The sequence below is a fragment of the Sminthopsis crassicaudata genome, chromosome 3, assembly GCF_048593235.1.
Source record: "Sminthopsis crassicaudata isolate SCR6 chromosome 3, ASM4859323v1, whole genome shotgun sequence".
NCBI lineage: Eukaryota > Metazoa > Chordata > Mammalia > Dasyuromorphia > Dasyuridae > Sminthopsis > Sminthopsis crassicaudata.
In genome coordinates, this window is record NC_133619.1 from 623,999,931 (window position 1) to 624,023,842 (window position 23,912).

Genomic DNA, 23,912 nt, shown 5'->3' on the forward strand with positions numbered 1-23,912 from the left:
GGGGGCAGTGAATCTTAGCTTTGATAACACTTAATTAAAATAATTGGGGGATTTCCCAAGAAGTTCCTCCCCTCCACCCCACTCCTTCCACCCCGACTGAGTCACCCAAACTGTGAGGGAGGTAAAGAAGGGACCAGCTATAAAAATGCTCACTGTTCCTGAAGAAAGAGAAATTGAACTTTCTGAATGCAGCCCCCAAACTTCCAAAGGTTTGTTCTTGGTAAAACTTCCTCAATCTTTTTACCATCTAGGACTTCCTCTTTCCTTCTCATTTCATCATTTTTTAGGGATTCTTCTTTGATCAGGTCCTGGGAGCCTGACATAAAATAGATGTTATAAAAGAGATTATCTATCTTGCTTAATATTTCCTTTGTTTTACTCTAGATGTCAGAACAAATCCACATGTGCAGAGAGCCACAGGAAGTAGTAGAACAGGTTGAGCACAGAGACACGGACTTATTCTCAAATGATCAAATTGATTAAATAATTAAATGATTAGATAGATATTTAACCTTCTGGTTTATTTATTCTAGATTTTAATGATCAGCAGTATCGATGAAATAGATCTGAATTTCTGTTTTTAAAAAGTCATTGATAAGTCTTATTCTGCTTGATAGAATGTAAGTTTCTTGAGAGCAGGGACTGTTTCACTTCAGTCTTTGAATCTCAGAGGTTTGCATAGGACCTGGCACTCAGGAGGTCCTTAAGAAATACTGCTGATGATGACAAATATGAAAATATATTTCAAAGAATTTCACATATTTAATCTATATCAGATAACTTGCTGGGGAGGGAGGAGGTAAGGGAGGGAGAAAAATCTGGAACATAGTCTTACAAAAATGAATATTGAAAACAAAATATTATTGAAAATTAAAAGGAAAGAAATATTGTTGATGGATGGATCAGTTGACCAAATGTATCTTGTTCTAGGAATGCAGAAATCATTACTGAATTCTGGATGCTATTGCCAGGGAACTCCCAAACTGGAGCTGTTTCAAGGAAAACCCAGGCAAGCTTAAAAGAGGCTCTCTTCTGAATCTGCCTGTGGGAGGGCAGATCCTTCTGATGTTTTCCCAGAACGAGGTTGGGTTGACATCTATGGATTTTTGTAGGTAATCAATGAATTTCCGGATGGATAATTAGTTCATAAGACATGATCTAGTTTTATCACCTGGAAGTTCCTCCTCGAGAGTGAAGATTGTGGCAATAAGTTAGAGTGCTGTGGGAACTGACCTTCTGAGTACCATCTTTCTCCAGACCCCATCATGGTAAACAGCTACAAGAAACTGGAGGTGATATCAACTCTTGTCATACTTCCCTGGATAACTCTGGTGCAGGGTTCCTGTGGCAGCTGTCCAGCTGGTAAGAATGGACAATTTTTGTGTCCATCACTCTCTGATTCTTCATTTGAGGGCCACCTTACCTGATTTTAATGAACTTCTTGGATTTATCTTGAATGTAATTTTATTAGAATAGTTATCCCTTTTTAGTGAATTTAATCATCAGGATAAGTAGTGATTGTGTTCGAATATAGCCATATAGAGTCTATTTTAATTCTGCTTTATTTATATATTGTTTTTTTTTTTTTCCTGATTCTATGTTTATTTCCAAAGCATGCTTGTGGAAGGGGCTAGTTTTAAAAGCCAATCAATTCATGTATACATATATTGTATTTAATTTATACTCTAACATATTTAACATGTATTGGTCAACCTGCTATGGAGGGGGGGGGAAGGAGGGGAAAATTTAGAACAAAAGGTTTGGCAATTGTCAATGTTATAAAATTACCCATTAATAAATAACTATTAAATATTTTTTAAAAAGCCAGTCAATTCTTAAGCAAAATATAACTCTTATCATAATAGCACCTGGGAACATTAAATTTTCTGCATTTTTATTTCCCCTGTGTCTTTAAATATTTTTTTGAATGCTGCAGTGAAGATTGTAAAACATCAATGATTACTAGAATCTCTTGATTTCTTTCTTTCTTTTTTCCCTCAGGTACTTTCTGGAATGGTACAGACTGTGGAAAAAACAAAAATCAAGCTTGCATCCCATGTCCCCCAAATAGTTTCTCTAGTACAGCTGGTGAACAGAGGACATGTAACATATGCAGGAGATGTGAAGGTAGGATTTCATTCATTTATATGGATCTATAAATATGTATAGTCAATTTCAGTTAAGTCATCAACTTTGACCCTCTACTGTAATCTCTCTCTTTGTCCATGATTTCAAAAATTATTTAAATAATCTCGTAGTTTTAGGTCATTTTCACTTACAAAGATATCTTTCTGTCTTATATTACTTCTTGACAAAGAATTTTAAAAAATAAATTCAGTAAAACTAAGCAACATATCCACCAGGAATGACAGTATATACAATGCTCCATATCTAAAGTTCTCCACTTTAGTGCCCATTTTCTAGCCTCTTCTCCATTCCCAATATTTCCCAAATGTCATGATTGCTATTTACTATATGTACTGAGAAATTTAAAAAAATTACCGTAGTGGCAATTGCATGAAGATAATTTATTGGATTTTTTTTTCCCCTGAGGCTGGGGTTAAGTGACTTGCCCAGGGTCACACAGCTAGGAAGTGTTAAGTGTCTGAGGCCACATTTGAACTCGTGTCCTCCTGAATTCAAGGCTGGTGCTCTATCCACTGTGCCACCTAGCTGCCCCAATTTATTGGATTTTTTTAATCTGAGAAGTAGCATTTTACTGAAAGTTTATTCCACACATCCAGAAAAAGAACAGATGGACTCTGAATGCAGATTGAATTATACTTTTTACTTTATTCTTTTTTGTGGTTTTTATCTTCTCGATCTGTTTCTTCCTTGATAACGGTGACTAATAAGGAAATATGTTTCACATGATAGCACATGTATAACCTATATCAAATTGCTTACCATGCTGAGAAGAAGGAAGTAGAGGGAGAAAAATTTAGAACTCAAAATCTTGTAAAAATGAATACTATAAATTGCCTTGACATGTATTTGGGGGAAAAATTAAATAATATTGATTCTCAAAAAATGACGATTATTCCAGATGAAATGCTATTTCACGGTTGATGGGCATATGTGTCTATTAACCAAAATGAAGGAATTATGGTCTTAGAGTTAATTTAGCACTAAAAATCACGAGAAACTTTATTACTATAATCATATGAACAGTTTTCTTTTAATTCAACAAGCATTTATATGCTTGACATTGTGGTAGGTGCTAGAGAAACAAGAACAAAAATAGAACAATCTATGACTCAGACCTTACATTCTACTGATGGGGGTGGAAGTGGGAGGCAGGATGAAAAAGTTTCATTATAGAACTTGTCAATAAGGTTTTATGTCCTATTTTCAAATAAAATTGGATTTTTTAAAGGTATTTTTAGGACAAAGAGAGAATGTACTCCAACAAGTAATACAGAGTGTGATTGTATGTCTGGATATCATTGTTCTGGAGTAGGATGTAATAGGTGTCAACCAGATTGCAAGCAAGGTCAAGAACTTCTAGAAAAAGGTAAGTCTGCCTTCTTCCTCCCTAAAAATCTATTAGAAATCCTAAACTTGTTAATTATTCCAAGACTAAATAGCAGCATAGTAGAATGAAAAGAATGCTCAGCTTGTACTCAGAGGCATCTGGATTCCAATGCTGACTGTATCATTTATTTTTGTATGAACTTGGGCTTGCTATTTAATCTCCTTGGGCCTCAATTTCCTCATCTGGAAAGTGAAGGGCCTGGACTTAGATGACCACTAAGATTTTTTTTCTAGTTCTAAACCTATGATCCTATTAGATGTAACATTTAATGACAAATCAGTCAGAGTGACTGAGTCAAGCATACTAGTAGATAAGGATAAATCATAATTTGAATATTCATCATTTATTCTATATCACAGTATTTTCAAACATATTCACACCCATAAAACTTCCTTAAATGCTTGTCAGTAGAATGAAAACTTAAAGTCCCTTTCAAATCACAGAGCTTTGAGAACCATTGAATAGATACATAGCATTTTATAACATTAAAAATCATTATGGTGTTTATACAGCACAGAAAAACTTAAAATGATGAAAATATTTATGTTTTTCCATCTCCATTTTCTTTTCTTTTCTTTTTTTTTTTTTGCAAGGTTGTAGAGACTGTAGCTTTGGTACCTTTAACGATCAGACACGGGGGAACTGCAAACGATGGACAAAGTATGTATAACATTAATTTCCTTTTTATTTTAAATGATGAGTTTAGATTAAGTTTATATTTTAAAGTAAGAAATTTACATATCAATTAGGTATATCAGGTAGTCCTATATTGAAAAAAATATTATATTTATGACACAAATGATAGGATCACTTCCACCCATTCACTCTTTACTTCTTTGAGCTTCATTGTTGACTTAACTTTCCTTCCCTCCCTCTCTTCTCTCCTCCTCTTCTCTTCTTTCTCCTTCCCTCTTCCTCTCTTTTTCTGTTCTTTTCTATCCCTTTCCCTTCCTCTCTCTCCTTCCCTTTCTCCTCCTCTTTTCTCTCTCCTCTCTCTCTCTGTCTCTTTCTCTCTGTCTCTGTCTCTCTCTCTCTCTCTCTCTCTGTCTCTCTCTCTCTCTTTGTCTCTCTCTCTCTGTCTCTCTCTTTCTCTGTCTCTGTCTCTCTGTCTGTCTTTCTGTCTGTCTCTGCTCCATCTCTTTCACTCTCTCTCTCACCCCTCTCTCTGTCTTCCTTTATCTCTCTGTGTGTGTCTGTCTCTAGGTTATGTCTCTCTGTCTCCTCCTCCTCTAACTCCCTCCATCTTTTCCTATCACCTTCTCTTTCTGAAAGTTTCAGTGACCTTCTAGTTTCCAAGTTTAATGGGGTTTTTTCCAATCCTTATTCTTACTGATCTTTCTGTTGTACCTGACACTACTGATTACCAACTCCTTAAAACTCTTTCTTCCCTTGGCTTCTATGATAATCACCTCCTTTTCCTCCCATATCTTTGCTTCATTTGTGACTTCTTCCAGGAACCTCCTCCCATCCCTTCAATGTTGATGGTTTCTTAGGTTCTGTCCATGGTTCTTGTCTCTATCTACATTTTCTCCTTGGCCATTTCAGCCATGGTGACAGCTTCAGTGACTGAGAGAATGGTAGTGCCTTAGTAGTAATAAAGAAGTTAGAGCAAAAGAAAGGCTTGGGAGAATACAGATTTAGTTTTGGGCAGGTTGAGTATGAGTATGAGTATGACCATTCAGTTCAAGAAGTCCGGTAAGCAGTTGAAGATTTGAGATTAGAGGTCACCAAAAAAGTTGTATGTTGACCTATATGCCTAAGACTCTCCTCCTCTGTTTTTTAATTCTGTGTTTCCTGCTGCCTCCTGTAAAAGGGCATTTATATAAATGTCTTCCCAAAACTTCAATTTATCACATCCACAACCCTGTCAAAAGAAGTCCTACTCCCACTTCAATGAAAGAATAAGGGGGTTAACTATACATCTGTCAGATTGGCTAAGATGACAAATGTTGGAGGGGATGTGGGAAAACTGGGGCACTGATACATTGTTGGTGGAACTGTGAACAGATCCAGCCATTCTGGAGAGCAGTTTGGAACTATGCTCAGAAAGTTATCAAATTGTGCAGACCCTTTGATCCAGCAGTGATTCTATTGGGATTCTATCCCAAAGAGATCTTAAAGGAGGGAAAGGGACCCACATGTGCAAGAATGTTTGTGGCAGCCCTTTTTGTGGTGGCCAGAAACTGGAAACTGAGTGGATGCCCATCAATTGGGAGTGGCTGAATAAATTGTGGTATATGAATGTCATAGAATATTATTGTTCTGTAAGAAATGACCAGCAGGAGGAATTTCAGAGAGGTCTGAAGAGACTTACATGAATTGATGCTAAGTGAAATGAGCAAAACCAGGAGATCATTATACATAGCAACAAGAAGATTGTAAGATGATCGATTCTGATGGATGTGGCTCTCTTCAACTATGGGAGGATTCAAACCAGTTCCAATTGTTCAGTAATGAAGAGAATCAGCTACACCCAAAGAGAGAACTATGGGAAATGAATGTGGACCACAACATAGCATTTCCACTTTTTCTGTTTATTGTTTACTTGCATTTTTGTTTTCCTTCTCAGGTTTTTTCTTTCTTTCTAGATCCTATTTTTCTTGTGCAGCAAGATAACTGTATAAATATGTATACACATACTGTATTTAACATATACTTTAACATATTTAACATGTATTAGACTACCTGCCATCCAGGGGAGGGCGTGGGGGGAAGGAGGAGAAAAGTTGGAACACAAAGTTTTACAAGGGTCAATATATCGAAAAATTACCCATGCATTTGTTTTGTAAATAAAAAGCTATAATAAATAAAAAAAAGAATAAGGGGGTTAGACTAGATCACTTCAAAGGTCCTTTCCAGATCAATGATTCAAGCCATGCAGGATTTAAACCTATAATCACCTTTTACTCCTTCCTTATATACCACATGCAATCTGTTTCTAAGTCCTATTGTTTTTACTTTTGTAGTATATTTTCTTTCTGTGCTTTTATATCAGCCAAACTAATCTATATACCATGTATCCCATACACATCCCCAGCAGTGTTGCCCTCCTCTGCCTGCTCCGGTCTTTGCCCCTTACCTTCATCAGACCAGTTCCTATCTATTTTTCAAAGCCCAGGTCCATTGTCATCTCCTCTTGGAATTCTCCCCAGCCAGAAACAACCAGTCCTTTTTTCAACTTCTCATAAAACTCTATTATGACCTAAGCTGTGTGACCCTGAGCAAGTCACTTAATGCTATTTTCTTTAGTTTCCTCAATATGTCAAAATGAGCTGGAAGAGGAAATGGCAAATTGCTCCCATATCTTTGCCAAGAAAATTCCAAATGAGGTCACAAATTGTCGCACACAACTTAAATGACTGAACAACAACAACAAAAACATAGAATTCTGTACCTTTCATTACATTTTCACATCTTATTTTGTATGGCATCTTGGTTTAAAGCCCTGCCCCACCACCTTTGTCAGGTCACTTTCTAAGTCTCAGTTTTATAGATTGTAAAATGGAGATTATAAGGAAAAGGCTTTTAAAAAGTAGAGAACTATGTAAATGTGAGTTATTTATCATTATTATTTCTATCATAGTAATTAGTGTCCTTGTCTTATCCCCCTTCCCAGATTGTAAACTCTCTGAGGAGCTTACATCCTCTGTCATCTTTGTATTTTTCATAACATTTAATGCCATGACATTCATAGCCATTGTTGCTTTTCAAAGGGATATTTCAAATATATTCTCCCAGAAAATAAGAAATAAATATGAGGAAAAACCTGCCAACAGTTAGAGTCCAAGAGTGGAATAGGAGTCTTGAGAGAGGATGAGCTCTTCCTTTCTAGAGGTATTCATCTAGAAACTGAATTCTCATACATGGGACGATAGTTTAGAAAGGATTCTGAGTTGGCTTAAAGGATCTTTAATATTCATCTCTAAGGTTAGATGAGGGTTTTGAGGGTTAACTTCAAAATCATTTTATTATTAGCTTTCTGTGAACTAGAATGGAAGTAATTGTTTTGCTTTCTAAAATTAATCCCCTGCAAATTTTAATTATTCAATTGTTTTTCATTTAACTTTAGCTGTTCTTTGAATGGACTAGTTGTGCTTGTAAATGGAACCAATAAAAGAGATGTGATATGTGGATCCACCCAAACAGTTGCCACTCTGGACACAATCTCCATGACAGTTCCGGCTTCTCTCGTGCACACCGGTGAGCTGTTGATTAATATCGAATTAATATGAGTCTGGCTTAGCTGTTCTGTACTAGCTGTAGATTAGTCCATCTGGTGCACATCTTCTCAGCAAGGAGTGACTTTCAGTTCTGGAGCTAAGCCGAGAGTAATGAGGATGGCATAAGTGCAAATATACCCAGTGGAGTCTCCAAGGTTCAAAACTTAATAAGAGTTCTGATTTGTACATTCTATAGTTTAGAGAGCCTTGGTGGATAGAGAATTGCTATCAGGGTTTAATTTTTGGCTAATACACATTGACTGTGTGATCCTTGGCAAGTCTTACTTAGGCCATTCTTGAAGATAAGTTGCAGAATAGGTGCTCCTCGAGAAGACCGTCTACAATCAGTGCTTCTGCTTCTGTTTCCTCATTTGTGGCAGTCTGCCTTCCTGCAGCATCATTCAACTGAAACTGGTCTCTCCAAATTCCCAATCTTTTGTTTCCTCAATCCTCATCCTTCCTGACCTGCCTTCTATATTCTATTCTCTCTAGCTTTCCAGGGCATTTCCCTATTCTGATTGTTCTCCTACTTCTCTGACTGCTTCTTCTTGGTTTCCTTTTCTTGATCTTCAGCCAAGTTGTACCTACAAACTGTGGATGTCCCTAATGCTCTGTCCTGGGCCCTCTCTTCTCCACCTTTGAGACCAAAGCTTTTTAAACTGTGGGTCATGATCCTATTTTGGGTTACATACTTGAATGTGGAGATCACAAAATGATGATTAATTATCAGTAAATATTTGATTTATATATCTATTTTATATATCTATATTCCCAAGATTAGGGAAAAATTTCTCAGGCAAAAAGGGGTCACCTGTGGAAAAAAGTTTAAGAAGCCCTGCTCTGTACTACTTGGAAGACATGTCAATCTGATTAGCTCCCATGGATTGAATTCTTATCTCTATGCAGATTATTTTAAAATTTATTTTTTTGTGTGTGATTTCCAGACTCGAATCTTCAACTGACTATTGGTTATCTTGAACTGAATGTCCTCAATTTCAACCCGTTCAAAACAAAATGTATTATCTTTCCTCCCAAATGCTCTCTTCTTCCTAAATTCCTTATTACTGCTAAGGATAGCATTATCCCCAGACACCCTCAACTCCTCATTCCATCCTCACCCTCTCCCCCAGCCCCATATCTAATCAGTCATCAAGATCTGTCCCTTTCCTTGTAGCATCTTTTGTATGCTTACCCTTTTTTCCGCTCTGACTCTGCAGAACCCAGCTCCAAGACATCATCACCTCCTGCTCAGACTATTTTAATAATCTTCTTGCTCTCCTTGCCTCATGTCTCTCCATCACTTCAGTTTTTCCTCAATGAAAGTAGACCTGATCATGAGTCCTCCCCCTACTCAATAAATCTCAGACTCAAATATATAAAATTCTGTGGCTCTTTAACCCTAATTCTTTATAACCTGACTGCTTCTACCTTTCCAGTCTTATGCACCCCTATATATTCTTTGATCCAGAGATAATGCCTTCTTAATTATTGCTCCCATAAGACATCCTGTCTCCCAATTCTAGGCATTTTCACAGGCTGCCCCATGTTCTTAGAATTCTCTCTCTCAGAATGTTTCTCTGCCTCCTGGCTTCCCTGGATTCCTTCAAGCTCAGCTAAAATTCTACTTTTTCTTCCATCTTTTCCTAATCCTCCTTATTGCTAGTGCTTTCCTTTGGCTATTACCTCCAATTTATCATGTATATATAAATATATACATATTATATATGTGTATATATGCATGAGTGTGTATCTATATCTATCTATATCTGTTTATAAATGCACACACATCCATCCATCTCTCTAGTCTAACTTATCCCTTCTCTCTCTCTCTCTCATTATCCTTTATCTATTACTATCTAGCCAACGATCTCTCTCACTTTCATCTATATCTCTCTAGCCTTTATCTATCTTTCTTTCTATCATCTCTCTATCCTTTATCTACCATCTATTTATCTATCTGCCTGTCATCTATTTATCTATCTATCTATCTATCTATCTATCTATCTATCTATCTATCTATCTATCTATCTACATCATCATATCTCTAGCCTTTATCTATCATCTATCTGTTTGTCATCTATCTATATCTCTCTAGCCTTTATCTCTCTCTCTCTCTCTCTCTCTCTCTCTCTCTCTCTCTCTCTCTCTCTCTCTCTCTCTCTCTCATCTCTCTAGCCTTCATCTATCTATCTTATTCATAGCAGTTTATATGCTCTTTCCCCATTAAGATGCTTGAGAGCAGGAACTGTTTCTGCTTTTCTTTGTATCCCCAGTGCTTAGCTCAGGGCCTGTCACATAGCAGATACATAATAAATGCTTGTTAGCTTGACTTGACTAAAGGCTAACTAGACTTGTTCAGAGCTCCCTACTTTGATGAAATCATAGTTTCAACAAAAAAATACAAAATACAACAATAAAAATTCATTAATTAGAATATTGAATGTCACATAATATTTTTAAAAAGCAATGAATTTTAATTTGCCTTTTTAAAGTAATATCCCACCTTAAACTTTGAATTTTTTTTCTCCAGCTTTAAAGGGTTTATTCAATATGTCCTATAGAATGTAAGTTCTTTGAGGGTAAAGACAGTTTTACTTTCATTTATAATACCTGATGGATATTCAGTAGGTGCTTAATAAATACTTATTGCTTGATTACTACACTTAGGGTATCTCAGTAGATCAATGATCACAACTATTAATACAGTGAAAGAGGAAGCTCAAGAATGTCAGAATTCTAGGGAGAAGCCTAATTTAGCATTTGGTACCAATATATCCACCACCTCCCCATCTCCCAGGAAATGATCACTTATCCTATTTTTCAACATTATTCTAGACATATGGGCAGGTTTTGATTTTTCAAAAGAATCCTGATCTATTTTGATAAAAATCAGTAAGCATTTTTTGTCAGACACTGGGAATTTTTTATAAGTTTTTATTAAGGGTCAGCCACTGAATTAGGAATCAGAGATCCAAAAAGAGACAAAAGACAGTTTCTGTCCTCTAAAAACTCACAGTTTAATGTCTATGATATGATCATGTAACATATGATAGATAGCTCATTAAATTTCTATGTCTGAAAAAGTGATTGATTTATCATAACATTTTTCTCAGGGTCCTACGTAGTCCCCAATGTGCAAAAGTCTACCATCCTCCATCAGGCTTAGGAATAAATTTGTTACTAGGCTCCCCACTCACTGATTTGCTCTGTTCTCTCACCTCTGATTTTTTTCTTTCTTTTCTTTTTTCTTAAGATAAGAACCATCAGCTAGCTGCCTTTACAATGGCAGTGATTATGGCTTCTGGGCTCTTTGTGCTCCTCATCCTGTCATGGTTCTATTGCTCCTTGGGAAACAAAAAGAAGCTGCCCTATTTCCTCAAGCAAGGTAAGAACCCTCCCAGCTTTCCCTTCTGGAAGTGAGTGTCACTTCCTTCCAATAAAGTTATGAAGACTAAACAAGACAACACTCATTTATTTATTTATTGATTTGCTGAGGCAGTTGGGGTTAAGTGACTTGCTCAGAAAGTGTTAAGTGTCTGAAGCTGCACTTGAATTCAGGTCCTCCTGCCTACGGGACCGGGGCTCTACCCACTGCTCCATCTCACTGCCCCAAAATGAGAGATATTTTTTGAGCACAGTGCCTGGCACTTAAGAGATGCTTAATAACTGTTTGTTTCCTTCCTTCCTCAAGGTAAATTGACACATGATTTGAGAGGGTAATGAAAATAGCTCGAGAATTCAGGAGTAAGCTAAAAAGAGTCTTGAGCCTTAGCCTAGAGAAATGACTTGACATAAGAGGCAGTTTGTCCCAGTGGTTAGCCCAGTGGTGCTGGCTTGGAGGCAAGATGATATTAAGTTCACATTTCACCTCCGATGCTTCCTGAGTGATTACAGGCAAGATACTTAGTCTATGATTTAGAATAAAAGCTGATACAGAGTCAGTTTATATCAATTTGTAACAAAAACATCAATGAGCCTGAGGAATAAAAAACAAAAAGGAAAAAGAGTAAAGGAAGTGCCCTTAATATAATGAAGAATTCTCCCAGTGGTATAAAGCCCAGCTGGACTCTTTTAAAGTAGTTTTTCTGTGGTGAATGGGTTAGTGTTGTGAAGAAATCATTTTCATTTTTGCTTTTGCTTTTAATTTCTGGTGCTTTCATTATTTAACCAAGATAAGTGGGTCTGAGGTCTAGGATATCCTGAAAAGTAAATAGACGTCTCTTTGAAATATAGCAGAAGCAGCTGCATTTGGGACATGAGGAGCATTCCAATTTAACTGGTTGTATTCTCTTTTGGCCATTTATAGAAAGGGTCAAGGATAGCTAGGGTAGCACAGTGGATAGAGCATTGGGCTTCAGTGAGGATCACTCATCTTCCTGAGTTCAAATCCATCCTCAGACATTCCTAGCTGTATGACCCTGTGTAGGTCACTTAACCCTATTTGCCTCAGTTTCCCTGTCTGTAAAATGAGCCGGAGAAAGAAACAGCAAAGCACTTTAGTATCTATGCCCAAAAAAACCCAAGTGGGGTTACAAAGAGTTGGACATGACTGAAACAATTGAACAATAGCAGAAAGGGCCAGTGAGCAACTAAAATTCCTAAATCCAAGAAAACAATTGGAAAAAATTTCTCACTTCACTAGTGAGTCTTGTAGGTGAAAAAGTTTGCTTCTTTTCTTTCCGAAAGTTGATTTGTAGCCAAGCTTGGTGGCCCCGGCCTATAGAACCCAGCTTCTGGGGAGCCTGCGGTGGATGAACAGCCCTTGAGCCTAGGAGTGGGTGACCGTGCAGAGTCCTGCACTGATGTGGTGAGCCCCCAGGAGAAGGGCAAGCAGGCTGCCTGAGGAGGGCAAAGAAGCCTGGATTAGAAATGGAGCAGTTTAAAGCTTCCATGCTGATTCTAGGGAGTGTCCATTGTCCTTCTAGCCTAAGAGAGATAGAAAGGACAGGGATGAGTGAGAGAGAGAGAGACGGAGAGAGACAGACAGAAAGACAGACACACAGAGAGAACAGACAGACAGACAAAGGGAGAGAGGGAGAGAGAGGGAGAGAGACAGAGAGACAGAGATAGAGAGAGACACAGAGAGAAAGGAGAAGGGAATAAGAAAGTCAGCCTATTTTAAGATCCCATTTCAGGAGAAACAAGGGAGAATTATCCAGACCAAAACCCAAAGCTACAACCACTTACCTCATTCTGTTTTAGCTTTTATAAAGCCAATCCAAACTGCCCAAGAAGAGGATGCCTGCAGCTGTGGGTTCCCAGAGGAAGAACAAGGAGACCGTGAAATCATTAAGTTCCAGTCCGAGCTGCATTTGGAGCTGTTTTTAAAGGACTCCAAACAGTAAAGCTTTGGACCCACCGTCAGAGCGCCCCAGAAACTGTGTGTGCAGATGCTCCCTGGAAGGAAGCCTCAGAAAAGGCTCCCGGCTGGTTAAAAAGAGAGACCCAAGTGCCTTTGTCAGATGGCACGAGGAAGAAACAGCCCAGGGGGCAGCCCTTCAACAGTGTGGATGAGAATCTATCCCCAGCTGCCCCTTCTGTTTGACCCATGGGCGACTCTACCCCACGGGTCAGAAGGCTTCTCTACTTTCCCCTGGCATTCAAGGCTCCTTCTTTCGGGCTCCCCACTGATTATACAGAGCATCCCCAGAGTCTTAGTGCTCCAAAACTCCACTAAGACTTTGGAGACTGGCTCCCCTGACTGAAGCCGTACATCCAGACGGAGTTTTGGGCTGCACTACGTACGCAATTTTGTTCCGATGTGGGACAGCTCAAAGTAAGTCTGTATTGTTCCTGTCGGTTAGCACAGGACAAAGTCTCTAGCCTATGCCATTACATCACCAGATCTTTTGGAAGGTAAGGGAACAGAGTCTCATAGGTTTTGTTCAGGAAACAACAAAGGGACCCAGGGATCATCTGCAAAGTTATCACTCTCTACCCAGCCTGGGGTCCTTTTCTCTCTTGTTCCTTCCCAACCAGAGCCATTTTCTCATATCCCATCATTCCTCCTCTTCCTTGTCTTGAGCCAGATTTCTTCCACCTATCCCATTTACTCCGTCTCTTCCCTACTTCTCACTTTTCTATAAAACACTCTACTCTTGAACCTTATATATTATTCATTGTTTTTAATCTTCTCCTCATCAGGAAGCCTTTAAACACTTCACTTTCAGCCTATTTCTTCCCCTTCCCTTTTTAAATAGCTGCTCATTCAGTCCCTCACGGTTCAATCATGTGTGAATAGGATAGCACTATGATTTTATTAGGATAGGAAATTTCCTCTTACTTTGCCCATTATTAGGATTACACTGCCATTTGGTGGTCAATGACACCAAAGAGCTATGGGTTTTCTTTTAAGTGTGACTAGCCCAGAAGATTCTATTCAGCTGTTTTTCTTTATAAAATCATGACCCTCCTGAAAATAGCCAAGTATAAACACCAAAGAGTGAAGTAGTAGTTCTCAAGAGTAAATTATTAGTGAGAAAAGAATCTTGATATGACTTGATGCTTTGCTCATCAATCCCAATGACTCATTGCTTAATCAGACTCCGAATTTCAAACACTTCGCAATCAGCCTCCAGCTCACCTTTCAGTACTGGTCCCAGTTTACTTTCCATTACATAATCTAGCCATATTGCCTTACTCATTGTTTCCTGAGCTTAGCATCCTAGCTGTAGGCCTTTGTATAGGCTGTATCTTCCATGTCTGCAATGACTCCCTTCTTATTTCCAATTTTTAGAATCCTTATCTTCATTCAAGACTTAGCTCATGGGCCACTGATCACCCTTAAAATATCTATTAAATGTCATATCCTCTCCCATTCCCAACCCGACATCCACTCCCACTCTTCCTCCAGACAGCGTGTCTTCAGTTTTCTGATTACTTGGAACTTCCCTTCCATTGAGTAGAAAGTAAACTTACAAAAGAATGTAAATTCTTTGAGAACAAGGACTAGGGTTTTTGTCTTTGAATCATAGACTAAGTAGCTTAATAAGAACAAAGAGTCATAGAGCCCAGTCTGGGAGGATATTTGGTCCAACTCCCTCATTCCACAGAGGAAGAAACAAAGAGCCAGAGAGGTCATAGGATTTGTCCAAGGTGACCCATCTTCTGGCTCCAAATCCAGTACATTTGTCTAGTTACCAAGCTGCATCTGTGATTCATAACAAGTAAATTATAAACATTTATTGAACTGAATCACTAGTAGACTGACATTTATGTAGCAATTTACAGCTAGCAATGCAATTTCCTTACAATAACTCTGTGAAGTTGGTAAGACTAGAATTTACAGTTTACAAATGAGGAAATCTGAGCTTTGAGAGGTTGTCACACAATTAAGTGGAAGATCAATATTTTTTAATCAATATCATCATTTCCACAAGTTTACCAAACACTTTACATGTGTTAACTTATTTAATTCTTTGTACAAACCTGGAAGAGAAGTGCTATTATTACTTCCATTTAACAGATAAGAAAACTGAGACCCAGAGACCTAGTGAATTGCCCAGGTTCACATTGATTTGAACTCAGGTTTTGTGGACTCCAGATTCAGGACTGTATCAGCTATTCTATCTAGACTGCTTCTCTCCTAGATAAAAAGAAAACCTTTTTATCTTCTCTGTTCCCTATGCTCCAAGTTTCTTATCCTTCCTCCCAAGGACAGAAGGAGAAAGAGAAAGAAAAACATCATCTAGCTTTTTTTTTTTTCCCCAACAAAAAGGTTCTCTACCCTAGCCACCTGACTTCTGTTTCTAACCTTTTCTGGTAAGGCTGAGGAATGGGAGAACCAAGAAAAGATACCAATTTCTCCTTGCTATAGATATTCCATCTACTTACAGCTTCAACTCATAAACTCGATCCCGATACAAATTGCTTTCTATCAGAGGGACCATGCGCCTTTCTACAGAGCCTGAGGCTTAAAAATTTTTTGAAGATTACAAAGACTTTAAAGAGCTATAAAATAGCTTCATCAGAGCAATAATAGAAATCCTTACTAGTGATTTCCAAAATGAAGGCATCTTGTGGGAGTGTGTGTATGTGTGTGTGTGTGTGTGTGTGTGTGTGTGTAAAGAGACAACATTTCTCTTTTTTTAATTTTAAGTACATTTTTATTAATATATTTTGATTTTACATGGCTTAAATTTCCCCATATTATTCCCCTACCCCTTCTCAGACAGCAATAGAAGAGAAATATTCTTAACTAAAACAAAAACCAAAGAAAAATCATAGCAGTTATGTAAAATAGAAGATTTCAGTTACAGAAATGTAAAAATCTTTCACACAGAATTAATGCAGCTAGAAGAGAAATTGTTATGAAAAATTCTTTGCAACAAATATGACTGATAAAAGGCTGATGACTGATAATTGTTCATAGAATATAAATAGGTTTGTTTTTTTAAAAAAAGAATGAAATCTATCAATAACATGTGAAAGAACATTCCAAACCAGAAGTGTTAAACTCTCAGACACAAGTTGTTGCCAAGAGACAGCATTTCTCTCCTGGGCAGAGGTATCCAAAAGAAGATCAGAACTGATTTAGTTGCAAGGAAAATTTCATGAATGGAAGATTGTGACTCAGGTCCTACATAAGTTGAATGATAGTTACAAGAAATTTTCTAACCTTAAGTCAAATGGTTGTCTGGGACCATGTTCTCTGAACACCAACAAAACAAAATTAAATTATTAAACAAAAATAGACCATCTTAGCCCAAAGACATTCTGTTGCCATTTGTTTAACTGCTTGGCTAGATTCTGGGACATGTATAGAGGGAAGCTGAGAACCCAGCAAATGTCTTTAAAGAGATGAAATCCAGCGGAGCTCAACAATCACAAGAGCAGAAGAGAAAAAACATTTTGCCAAATGCAGATTTTATGTACAGTAGTAGCATAATGTCTTTACCAGAGAATCCAGTTCAAGTACCACTTTCTACATGACATCTTTTATCTTCTCCAGCTCCATTCTAGTATCCTCCTTCCCCAAATGACCTTGTATTTATTTTGATTATTTTTAAAAATTATTTTTTATGGTGAACTTAATCAACAAATATAAAAATTTCAATATACAAAGGGAAAACATGATTGCTTAAGAAACTATAAACTTAGTTTTAAAGATATATTTTAAATTTAAGATTGTTATTTATATCCTTGTCTGTTCCTCTTTTTTTCCTTTTTTTGCATTTAAAAATGTTTTATTTGTATCCCATTTTTGTCCTGATTGATAGACTTCCCAAAGTGGCAAATTTAGAGTTGGTATTGGGAAAATGATTCCTTTTTTAACATAATAACTTTTAAATTTTTATTAACAGGACCAGCAGTTCTGTTAAAAGAACTCTGAACAATAGATCCTCCTCAAAAGTTGGAATGGGCTTCATCTCCATAGAAGGAGAAGCCGCCATAGGAAGATAGGTTTAGAGCTAGGAAAGTCTTTGGAAAACATTTAGTCCAAGGGTATCAAATTTAAGTAGAGTAAAAGTTTAAGTAAGTAAATTTAAGTAAAGTAAGTAAGTAAAACAGGCATAAGGGTCCCTGTGGCTTCAACTAAATGTTTTAGAAAACTATATGTTATTATATTCTTTCTTTTATTATATTTTTATTTATTTTGATCAATATTTTCCAATTACATTTTAATCTGGTTTGGGCAATACTTGAGATGTTATGGGCTATATGTGGCCTATAGATTGAATAGTAATAATAAGACTTCTTTGATATAATCCAACATTCTAATTTTCCAGAGAAGGAAACTGAGGTAGAAGAGGGAATAGACATTATGTATGTGTGTATATATGTTGACATCTCAAATATTGGCCTTGGAGGGTGGGAGGGAGGGAGACTGATCAGAACCCCAAATATAACAACAACAGCAAAAATGAATGGATTTTGCCCAAGGTCATACTGGCAGTAAATGGCAAAGCAAGGACTCTCTGATCCCAAATCCAGCTGCTTTCCCAATACATAAGAATAATTTTAAAAAACACGGTATAGTATCTAGCTTAGAATCCCAGATACACATAGGACTCCTAAGGGGGAAGGATCTCTGGGGTCATCTCATCCAGCCTATATCTGAGCAAGGATATTTTCCACAACAAACATAATAATAGTTCTTAGAATTTCACATAAACATTTCTATAAGGTCTTTGACTCCTCACTTGAGAGAATAACCCGAAGTTATTCGTTCTACTTTAGGGGTTCTCAACCTTTTCTGTGTCATGGATCCCTTTGACAATGTAATGGTCCCCTTCTTGAAATAATGTTCTTCAATGCATAAAATAAACTACATTAAAATCAATCATATTAAAACTTTATTCCCACTGAGGAAGTGATTGGGCCTAGTTTACATGCTTAATAATGTTTAGGTTTAGGAGGAATTTTGCTCCCAAGAGAACTAGTTATTCTTTTTCCTTGGCTTCCATTTTAGTAGGGTCAAGGTCAATCTGTCCAGCTCTTCCCTTCAGTTATTTCTATTGGAGTAACTTTTCCTTTAGTCATCACCCTCAGTCTGCCCCTTCAGGGATGAAGATGAAGACTAGGGCTCTTAAACCCACCAGAAAAAATAGAAGGTAAGTTGTCCGATACCATTGCTTCTGGGGAGTTTTGTTCCATTTCTACTTACTATCTCATCTCATCCGAAAACTACTAGTTCATCTTTCCCATATGGACTAGATTAATTTGATTTTTTTTCTTTTTTCTTTTTTAGTCACCTTAAGGCCACAACTGGGAAAGGGTCTAATAATTACAGAATCTCTAATTCCTTCCATGTGTCATTGAGTAATGATAGTCTAAGAATTAGCTGCTTTTAATCCTGCTCCTCCTACGACTCATACAACAAAGAAAATATCTTGGAAAAACCATTTTTTTGGTTTGGTATTTTTTTCTTTTTCGAGAACACACGGCAAATATAGAAAACTAATAAGTGCTTAAAAGTAATAATAATGAGAACTAACATTTATTTGGCATGTTAAAGTTTGTAAAGCTTTAGACTTCACGCATTTTAAATCATTTGAAACGAGAAATATAAGCTCAACCCAAGCATGAGGAATAGACTTTTTTTGTAAGCTTTGTTCTTAGCTCCCCACATTGGTTCTGGGTAGTTCCCAAATCTTCCAATGAGTCTTTTTCTATACCCCAGGTAGGGTAGGAGCAGCAAAAACAGTGGCAGTGGGGGCTCAGCACACCCCACTTGCTTTGAATGTTGTGATTATCTCCTACAACCCTCCAGTGTTTTTCTTATCCTCTGAGAGCTTAGGCCCTTCCCTCTTCTCATGAAACCTCAATTCTCTTGCCAAATAAGACTATCTTTCCACATACCTCAGGACTTTGACCAGAGTATAGTGGGAATTCCTTGCCCTGTCCTGTAGGCATCTACCTCAGCTGCATTCCCATTCCAATTCCTTGAGTTTGCATGGGTTTTCCAGTGAGCAACAACAGTGGAGTGTTTACACTTGCAGAGATGGGCACTTTTGTAGTCACAAAATCCTAAATAGCAGCCACAGCCTCCTAAGACAGATGGATAGTATTATACAACTCAGACACTATGGAACATCTTGTGGTAATGATACGTAGTTTTGTTGACACCGATACGACCCACACAAAGGAAACCACAGACTTTTGAAGTTCTGAGTATTTCTATTGCACCAATATCGTCTTCCTTTTCCTCCCGATGAAATTATCTGTTCTCAAAAGACACAGAATCTTAGAGCCTTTAATAATTACTTCTGATATGACCACGGGGAGAGCACCTTTTTGAATATCAGTTCTTCCATCTATGAAATCAGGACAATAGTGCTTGAATGACCTGTTTTACAGGGCTGGGAGAAAAGGGCTTTCAGAGGCAGCTCAGTATGGTCGACAGGGTGCTAGATTTGAAGACCAAATTCTGCCTCAGACACTAGTTAGTTGTGTGATCCAGGGCAAGTTACTTCATAAGCCTTAACTTCCCCAGCTATAAAACTGGGATAATAATACCTCCCAGGGTTGTTGTGAGGGTCAAATGAGATAATGTATATAAAGTGCCCTGCAAATGCTAAAACACTATAAAATGTGAGTTATAATTATTGCTATTATTATAATCCTCAAAGCCACACTATAAATCTGACTTGTTAAGTTTGCACAAGAGGACAAAGTCCAGATTCCTTAGCCTGGCTTCCAAAGCCCCTTAGAATTTAGCTCCAAATTTCTTTCTTTCTTTCTTTCTTTCTTTCTTTCTTCTTTCTTTCTTTCTTTCTTTCTTTCTTTCTTTCTTTCTTTCTTTCTTTCTTTCTCTTCTTTCTTCCTTCTTCCTTCCTTCTTCTTCCTTTTCCTTCCTTCCTTCCTTCCTTTCTTCTTTCCTTTCTTTCTTTCTTTCTTTCTTCTTCTTTCTTTCTTTCTTTCTTTCTTTCTTTCTTTCTTCTCTTTCTTTCTTTCTTTCTTCTTCTTTCTTCCTTTCTTCTTCCTTCTTCTTCTTCCTTCCTTCCTTCCTTCCTTCCTTCCTTCTTCTTCCTTCCTTCTTCCTTTTTTCCTTCCTATCCTTTCCTTCCTTCCTTCCTTCCTTTCTTCTTCTTTCTTTCTTTCTTTCTTTCTTTCTTTCTTTCTTTCTTTCTTTCTTCTTTCTTTCTTCTTTCTTTCTTCTTTCTTTCTTCTTCCTTTCTTTCTTCCCTTCCTTTCCTTCCTTCCTTCTCTTCCTTTCCTTCCTCTTCTTCCTTTCCTTCCTTCCTTTCCTTTCTTTCTTTCTCTTCTTTCTTTCTTTCTTTTCTTCTTCTTTCTTTCTTTCCTTTCTCTTCTTCTTCTCCTTCCCTTTCCTTTCTTCCTTTCCTTTCTTTCTTCTTCCTTCCTTCCTTCCTTCCTTTCCTTCCTTCTTTCCTTCCTTTCCCTTCCTTCTTCTTCTTCTTTCTTCCTTCTTCTTCTTCCTTCTTCCTTTCCTTTCTTTTTTTCTTTCTTTCTTTCTTTCTTTCTTTCTTTCTTCTTTCTTTCTTTCTTTCTTTCTTTCTTTCTTCTTTCTTTCTTTCTCTTTCTTTCTTTCTTTCTTTCTTTCTCTTCCTTCCATCCTTCTTTTCCATCCTCCCTTCCTCCCTTCCCTTACTTCTTCTTCTCCTCCTTCTCCCTCCTTTTCTCCTCTCTCATTCATTCTTCCTTCCTTCTTTTTTTCTGTTTCACTTGCTTTTTCTAGTTTTCTCTTTTTCTTTTTCTTTCTTGCTTTCCCTCTTTCTCTTTCTCTTTCTCACTCTCAGTCTCTCTGTCTCTTCCTTTTTGAGGAATTCTGTTATGTGTTTTTTGTGGGTCTCTTTAAAAACTTCAAATACTAAGGAAGTTTCCAAGGCTCTTTGGGGTCCCCTATATTTATGCTACAGTCTCCAAACTCATAGCCCCATTCCCCACACAGTTGGCTCTGCTTTCAAAGCTGGCAGTTCTCAAGAACAATGTTTTTAGAACTAAATTTCCAGTCTGCTTTACGAAGATGGTAGTTGTATTTGCAGAACTCATACCAAGTTGGGAAGCCCATTTACATGACTGAAGTCACCTGTAGACCACCTCAGCATAAAAGGCATTCTCCTATAGAATGAGACTGCAGATCCTTTCAGCCTTGACATATTTCCCTTACAGAAACCTCCACCCAGTTGGAGTCAATGATGGGCATGAAAGATAGTAGTATTTTTTTTTTTGCCTCGAGCATCAATTTATATTACCACATCTCTATTCCTCACACTCACTCCTACTCCATGACGGGTTTCATAGGGATTTTCCCCGTAGTTGTTTGGGAAAATAAAACCAAAATAAAATATTCAGGGTTTTGGTGCAGAACCCAAGGACCTTCATGAACTGGGACATAGTTAGCAAAGATTCTGCTTCACTGGCTTGTACCCAGGTCACTAGGCAAGCATCCCAGGGCATGAGGCCCAAAATGGAGACCCTAAAGGAGCTCCCCAATGAGTAACCATGGCAAAGGGATATTCCAGGCTCTGAAGGCCCCAGGCATTGAGGAAACTTCCAGGATGAAAGGGCCACTGAGTCATAATCACAAAGACATAGCTTCAGAAGCACATCCAGAGAGAGTGGCCCATTCCCAGCTTAGAGGCCCCAGTGTTGTGTCTCCTGAGTCAAAGTGCTTTGGGACTATCTGGAATCTCCTCCAAGAAAGTCACAGTCCACCACTTTTGCCTTAGGTTTGAGTTTTGCCTCTTCGTCTTGCCTGTTCCCTGACCCGTTCCTTCTTTTATCCCTAAAAGAGCAGAGGAAGAAAAGACCCCCCCCAAAGCTTGGGGATCTTGATTTCCTCCAGAAGCTTCGGAGGCTACAACATTAGGGTATCTAGGCTGGAAATAAGCTTTGGCCATGATTCTGGAACGATGGCTTTTGTCGTGATTCAGCTACCTTTTCATCCTGGAAGTCCCCTCAGAGTCTGGGGCTTTCTGAGCCTGGAATATCCCTCTCCAATGTTAGCCTCTTTTTCTCTCTAGTGTATTTCTTTTGGGTTCTCCATGGCTCAAGATGGCCATGCTTCAATCCCTGGAGGGAGAGGATTTTTTTTTCTGATCTGAGACTTGAAGGAAAATACAGATTCTAATAGATAGAAATAGGGAAGGAGCCATTTGCAGCATGGCAAAACAGTTTAGACAAATCCACAGAGATGGCAGAAGAAATATTCAGTAAAGGGAATGCTACAATTCCTCCAAGGCAGGGGGAAGGGGTGATTTTTTTTTACCCAAAAAAGTCTTGTTTGCCCTTGTCTCCAAACACTTATTTTTCCCCTTTACCCTCCTTTCTTCCTAACATCACTCTTTCTGACCATCCTTCCAGCCACTTCACTTCTCAGACTTGGGATTACCCTTGGCTCACTCTTCCCAGATTATACCACTTCCTTGGGTTTCAGTTTCTTCCTCTATGAACTGAAGAGTTTGGACTCCATAATCTCTAAGGTTCCTTCTAGCTTGAAATTTTAATCCCTTACCCTCCCTGATTGATTATCACCCAACCAGTTACTGAGTGTTTCTCTTCCTCAGAGACTGTTAAACAAAATCTGGATGATCACCAAATTGGAGATCCTTAGAGGAAAATGTCCAAACCCCTCATTCTGCAGATGGGAGAACGGAGGTCTAGAAATCGAGTTTTACTCAAGTCACATAGATGGCAAGAGGTAGGGTTGGGATTCAAACCAAGCTTGACTGCTTGTCAGATATGTATTTGAAATGACTATTTAGATGACTAAGCGGTTACTGAGTCCCTACCAGATACAAAATTCCAGAATTTCTTGAATCTAGGTCTTTCTGACTGGAACACCAGCTCTCTATATACCACGGTGCATTGTCATGAAGACTTCTCTGAGTCCCAATTTCCTCGTCCAGTAAATGTGGTGGGTTAAATCAAACCATCTCAAAAAGTCCCTTCCAGCTCTGTCATCCTAGACAGCTAAAAACTCAGCATGGATCAAACACTACTTGTGCAAGGCATTGGCAATATTTTGTGCATTTCTCCTAAGGTACAAGTATATGGGAAGGAGAGGCGGGGAGGGAGAGGAACCTTCTCATTTTGTAGATCATCTCCAAAAGGTCCCCTTTGTGACTGACATTCCATCATTCATTCTAAGAAATGGCTGTAATGGATTGCTAAAGGCCATATGAGTCACAGAATAAAGTGCCTATTACAAATCCTAAAACTTCAGGCAAGAAAGTATCTTGGAAATCATCTCTTCCAACATCTTCCTGGATGAAGAAGCAGGGACAGAAAGACCCAGGGAACTGGCCCGTGAGCACTCATCAAATTAGGATCAGAGACGTAATTGAATTTGTTTCCCATCCTGGAGCATTTGTCTTTCTAGCCTTCAACATTTTCTCTTTACCCTCTTCTGAATGCTATCTTGACAACACAGCATTTCAATAATACAACAAATAGTAGGTTTATCTTCATGTTTAAAAAAAATTGCTAACCAAGAGAACATTGTACATGGCAACAACAAGATTGTTCAATCATCAATTCTGATGGACGTGACTCTTTTCAATAATGAGGTGATTCAGGGCAATTCTAATAGACTGTGATGGAAAGAGCCATCTACACCCAGAGAGAGAACTATGGAGACTGAATGTGGATCACAATATAGTATTTTCACCTTTTTTGTTGTTTGCTTGCATTTTGTTTTCTCTCTCATTTTTCCCTTTTTGATCTGATTTTTCTTGTGCAGGATGATAATTGTG

General features: G+C 38.0%; 1 protein-coding gene across 3 annotated transcripts; it reads left to right on the plus strand.

Moving 5' to 3' along the window:
• Positions 1 to 120: 120 nt before the first annotated feature.
• Positions 121 to 23,831, plus strand: TNFRSF9 (TNF receptor superfamily member 9). 3 transcript variants are annotated; one of them, XM_074306358.1, is made up of 10 exons: positions 121 to 209; positions 931 to 1,009; positions 1,258 to 1,362; positions 2,002 to 2,127; positions 3,377 to 3,514; positions 4,129 to 4,195; positions 7,605 to 7,735; positions 11,009 to 11,140; positions 12,958 to 18,308; positions 22,725 to 23,831. In XM_074306358.1, the coding sequence occupies exons 3-9, from the start codon at positions 1,266 to 1,268 to the stop codon at positions 13,098 to 13,100; spliced, it is 834 nt and encodes a 277-aa protein (XP_074162459.1). In that variant the 5' UTR covers positions 121 to 209; positions 931 to 1,009; positions 1,258 to 1,265; the 3' UTR covers positions 13,101 to 18,308; positions 22,725 to 23,831. The 3 variants fall into 3 exon arrangements, with proteins under 3 accessions (XP_074162459.1, XP_074162457.1, XP_074162458.1); XM_074306356.1 differs by having other exon boundaries at positions 931 to 1,362; XM_074306357.1 differs by having other exon boundaries at positions 188 to 220; positions 931 to 1,362.
• The last annotated feature ends 81 nt before the right edge of the window (positions 23,832 to 23,912 follow it).

Excerpts from the sequence above, each read along its gene's own strand:
- TNFRSF9 (XM_074306356.1), top strand. The coding sequence starts at position 1,266 with ATGGTAAACAGCTACAAGAAACTGGAGGTGATATCAACTCTTGTCATA. Across the intron at positions 2,128-3,376 it reads CATATGCAGGAGATGTGAAG|GTATTTTTAGGACAAAGAGA; the intron begins GTAGGATTTCAT and ends GATTTTTTAAAG. Across the intron at positions 11,141-12,957 it reads GCCCTATTTCCTCAAGCAAG|CTTTTATAAAGCCAATCCAA; the intron begins GTAAGAACCCTC and ends ATTCTGTTTTAG.